General features: G+C 37.3%; 1 protein-coding gene across 1 annotated transcript; it reads left to right on the top strand.

Annotated features, from left to right (window-relative positions):
* The first annotated feature begins 3,116 nt into the window (after window positions 1-3,116).
* On the top strand, window positions 3,117-3,548 carry LOC130975369 (proline-rich receptor-like protein kinase PERK10). Its single transcript, XM_057900177.1, has one exon. The coding sequence runs from the start codon at window positions 3,117-3,119 to the stop codon at window positions 3,546-3,548; it is 432 nt and encodes a 143-aa protein (XP_057756160.1).
* Window positions 3,549-5,295: the final 1,747 nt, after the last annotated feature.

Below are 5,295 nucleotides of genomic sequence, written 5' to 3'. Positions count from 1 at the left end.
AAGAGTTATGGCATGGTAATTGTGGATGACAATACTAGATTTGGCTGGGCGTTCTTTCTTGCTCATAAACGTGAGGCTTTTTCTATTTTTGAAAAATTCATCAAAAAGATTCAAAATGAAAAAGGTTTAAAAATTGTTTCAATTCGAAGTGATCATGGTAAAAAATTTGAAAATCAATACTTTGAATCTTTTTGTGATGAACAAGACATATCACATAACTTCTCTTGTCCAAGAACGCCTCAACAAAATGGTGTTGTTGAGAGAAGAAATAGTAGTTTACAAGAAATGGCTAGAGCTATGTTATGTGAATATGAAATTTCCAAGTTCTTCTGGGCTGAAGCTGTGAATACAGCTTGCTATGTTTTAAATAGAACCATCATTAGGAAGTTTTTGAACAAAATCCCATATGAACTTTGGAAAGGGCATCCTTCCAATCTTAGTTATTTTCATGTGTTTGGCTGCAAGTGTTTCATTTTGAATATCAAAGAAAATTTAGGAAAATTTGATCCTAAAACACATGAAGGCATTTTTCTGGGTTATTCCACAAATAGCAAGGCCTATAGAGTCTATAACAAAAACTCTAAAACTGTTGAGGAAACCATGCATGTCACATTCTGTGAGTCTAACAATGTTCCCAATGTTTGCATTGATGATAGTCCAGGTTTTGAAGCTGAATTACCAAAGAACACTGAACCAGTTCCACAAAATCCAAGTTCTTATGAAATTACACCTGTTAGCTGCGAAAATTCCAATTCTGAAGGAGACAATTTGGAATTATCTCCTATCGCAGTTGAAAACACTTATGCAGAGGCTATTGTTGATCAAGAGGAACCTGCATCTTCAACTCAAATCAGATGGCCCAGAGAATGGAAATTTCTGAAAAATTATCCTGAGAAATTCATAATTGGTGATCCCTCCAAAAGTATTTCAACAATATCATCTTTGAAAAGAGCTTAATCCAACAACTTAACTCTTTTATCAAAGATTGAACCTCAAAACATCCAAGAAGCTCTTGCTGATCCATCTTGGGTGTTAGTTATAGAGGAGGAATTGCAGCAATTTGAGAAAAATTAGGTCTGGTCATTAGTGCCTTACCCAAATGGAAAGAAAGTCACTGGCACTAAATGGATTTTCAGAAACAAACTGGGTGAAGATGGATCCATAGTCCGAAACAAAGCTAGATTGGTTGCTCAAGGATATGATCAAGAGGAAAGGATTGATTTCGATGAATCCTTTGCACCTGTAACTCGAATGGAAGCCATCAGATTACTCCTTGCATATGCTGCTCATTGTGACTTCAAGCTATTCTAAATGGACGTAAAGTGTGCTTTCCTCAATGGCATAATAGATAGAGAGGTCTATGTGGCTCAACCACCTGAGTTTGAAAACAAAACGTTTTCTAACCATATTTTCAAACTAGCTAAAGCCTTATATGGTTTAAGACAAGCTCCTAGAGCTTGGTATGAGAGGCTTAACTCATTTTTATTGAAAAACAACTTTAAAAAAGGAGCCACTGACACCAGTTATTTATTAGGAACTATCATGATCATTTTATTCTTGTGCAAGTTTATGTTGATGATATCATATTTGGTTCGGCTAATGAGAATTTGTGTGCAGATTTTGCTAAACTTATGACCAATGAATTTGATATGAGCTCAACTTCTTTCTAGGCCTGCAAATAAAACAAATTGCTGAAGCCATATTCATCCATCTAGAAAAATATGCTAAGGAACTTGTCAAGAAATTTGGGTTGGATTGTGCTAAGCCAATGGGAACCCCCATGCATCCTAATATCAAGCTTGATAAGGATGAAGATAGTAGAGATATAGATGAGACACGCTATAGAGGGATGATTGGAACTTTGATGTATCTAACTTCCTCAAGGCCTGATATCATCCAAAGTGTTGGAGTTTGCTCAAGGTTTCAATCCAAGCCTAAGGAGTCCCATCTCTCAGCTGTCAAGAGTATCATCCGATATATACTTGGTACCACTGATTATGGTTTATGATTTCCTAAGACTGATTCATTTCAATTAATGGGTTTCTGTGATGCAGATTTTGCTGGGGACAAGATTTGATAGAAGAAGCACAAGTGGCATGTGCTGCTTTCTTGAGAAATCTCTCATTGTTTGGTCTAGCAAGAAGCAGGCTACAGTGGCACTTTCAACAGCCGAAGCTGAGTATATTGCAGCCTCCTCTTGTTGTTTTCAACTATTATGGCTGAAAACTCAACTGGCTGACTATAAACTGAATGTCTCTAATATTCCATTATTTTGTGACAACATGAGTGCTATCAATATTTTCAAAAATCCTGTTTTGCACTCAAGAACAAAGCACATTGAAGTTTGATTTCATTCTATAAGAAAACATGTGCAAAATGAAAATTTAGATATTCAGTTTGTTAACTCTGAAGGTCAGCTAGCATATATTTTTACCAAACCATTGATAGAGGAGAGGTTATACAAGTTACGAACTGAACTAGGCATTCTTGCTTCATCTTTGTTTTCTTAATGATTCTGATCATGAAATCTTTTATGTTTTGTCTCATAAATTGCGGTGAAATTTTTTTGGCAGATGATGAGTAAACTTCATTAAGTCACTGTGAAGCTACTGGATTCAAATCTGACCATAATGAATGATGGACGTCAAGTGCTGAAGCAGTCTCTGTAACTATGGGCTTTTTTATTGAAAACTTTGGGGCTTTTTCAATTTTTGGGATTTGGAACAAATTTTTGATGACTAAGTCTTTATGAAAAGTGGGCTTTCAAAATTTTTTTCAATTCAGCTTAAATTCAATTTCAATTTTTTATTGAGACCACTAGACTTACTTCAATTTTTTGGCAGTCTCAAACTTTTGGCATTTGCACTTCGTTTTATTTGGGCTTCATTTCAATTACATCCTTTTATTCATTTCCACCTTTGTTTGCTTTTCATCCTTATTTCAAACGTACGAAGGTTACATCTGTAACTTTCAAAATATTTTCAAAGTTTGGATTTTTATCTTTTCAAGGTGTAACCTTTACACTTCTCTAAGCCTATATTAACTTCCCACTACATGCATCCATTCACACTACTCTCTCCACTCTTTCATCTTCTTCAAACCAGTGCTCTAACAAAATGGCACGAAAGAAAAGAGCAGTTCGTAGAGCATCCTATAGTGGCCACTATCATTCTGATCACACACACTCTTCTCCCTCACAATCACCTACTCATTCTTCACCTCCATCACCACCAAACCCTTCTCCTGATATGGCCCGCACTAAGACCACTGCTCGCCGCCCTGGCGTTGCTCCTCGCCCTTCTCCTCCTCCACCGCCTAATACCTCTCAGCCTAGTTCATCAAAACCCAATTCTTCCAGAGGAAAGAGGCCTCTTCACGAAGACGAAGAGAATCCCCCCACTCAAACTCGCCATACTCGCGATACAATCATTGACTTTCATCGTCGTCCTGTTGGTGAACCTAGACTCTCCAATCTATTTCTTACAAGTTCTTTTATGCTGATTTTCCTGATGAGTCTTATGATCATCGCCGTTTTCAATCCCTCATGAACTACTTATTTTGCAAAGATGTTTACAAGCGTACTCTCTGTCCCTCTAAACTTGTCAATCTAGACAAACTTCATAGGAAATATTTGAAGTTTACCCCATTGTTTGCATGTCAAGGTTGGACACCCATCCTGTCCATCAAAGAGAAAATTTACCCTAATTTGGTAAAACAGTTCTATAGCAACATGTCCTACAAAGAAGGGAGAATCGCTTCTTTTGTTAAAGACAAAGTGATCATTCTTGACAAATATCACCTAGGTAAAGCCTTAGATTACCAGGACCGAGGACCTGATGTCTACACCTCTAGTAAGTGGGATGAAATGCTGAATGTCTCTTACTTTGATGCCCTAAGCACTGTCTGCATCAATATCCCTCTCCTTGAAGGTAACACTCCAACATATAAGTCTCTTGGTCCGGTCTGTGCCCAGTTGCATCGGAGTGTAAATCACATCATCTTACCTCAGAGCGGCTCTTTTCAACATGTCTCATTTTGTGACACACTGGTTTTGTATGCACTGCTTTCAAAAATTCTCATTTTTTTTGCTTACTTGCTTGTGAGACATATGTATGCTTGTGTCAGTACCAAAAATGTGTTACCCTATGGCATGCTTCTTACAAAAATTTTTCAATATTACAATGTTGATTTTGGGACTGAAATTGCAAAAGATTGTAACTCATATATCAAAGGGGGTGGTGCAGTAAATAAAATAGCTCCCAGGCGTTGCCGAACTGATGACAGCACTGATGTTCCCTCTATTGATGAGGATCCTCTGATCCTCCCTTCCACCTCCACTATGATCAAGGTCATGACTCGCATTCTGAAGAATGTGCTTAAAGAATTCATCAATCTGACAGACCTTCTTCTCACTCATGGTGCCGAGCGCAAAAGGAACCAAGTTTTGGAAGAAAATTCTCTCAAGAAGACTAAGGGAAGGATTCGGATTTTGAGGGACTTTGTGGAGGATGTCGAGGTTGGCCTCACAACTTTTGACAATGAGGGGGAGGACGATGGAACCTCCTATGAATCCAACTCTGATGCCTAGCTCATTTTATCTCATCTGTGATTATGACTTAGTTTACTTCTAGACTTGTTTATTTTTTGGATAACTGTAAAGACCTTAACTACTCTGCTACTTATACTCTATGCACCAGCCACTAACAAATTTTGTATAAGTTTTTCCTTTCCTTCCTTAATGACAAAAGGGGGAGAAAAGAAAAAGAATGTTAGTTTTGGCTTAGGGGTTAATAGTATAGTTAAGAACAATGATGCTTTCTGGTGCTATTTGTCCAGTGATGCGTATCATGCCTAGTGTTATTTGCTCTGTGTCATTTTTATTGTGATATATTGTTTGTAAATATTGGTCTTGGCTACTTTTAAGCTCTGTCCAGGTAAAGGTGTAAGCCATGATCAAAGGGGAGTAATGCTAGCATTAAGGGGGGCAACTCACAATCCAAATGTCATCAAAGGGAAGTGTTCTTAACTCTTTTAAATTAGTCTTTAATTTCCCTATTTTATCATGTTTGTCATCAAGGGAGAGATTGTTAAGTCTAGTTTGATTTTGGATTAATTTATGATGACAAATATTCATTTGGATTGAAAGTCCAATATGGTTTAATGTGTGTTTTATTGTGGCAGGCCCATTAATTAGTTTTCACAGCCCAAATCTAGCATATGCTTCAGCCATGTCAAAAAGCCAATGCTCCTCATAGCACCGTTTAGCAATCAAATTTTTATATGTTTTGCTAAATG

The sequence above is a fragment of the Arachis stenosperma genome, chromosome 4 (assembly GCF_014773155.1).
Source record: "Arachis stenosperma cultivar V10309 chromosome 4, arast.V10309.gnm1.PFL2, whole genome shotgun sequence".
Lineage (NCBI taxonomy): Eukaryota > Viridiplantae > Streptophyta > Magnoliopsida > Fabales > Fabaceae > Arachis > Arachis stenosperma.
Note: the sequence above shows the minus strand (reverse complement) of the source record. Positions and strands in the feature narration are given on the sequence as shown.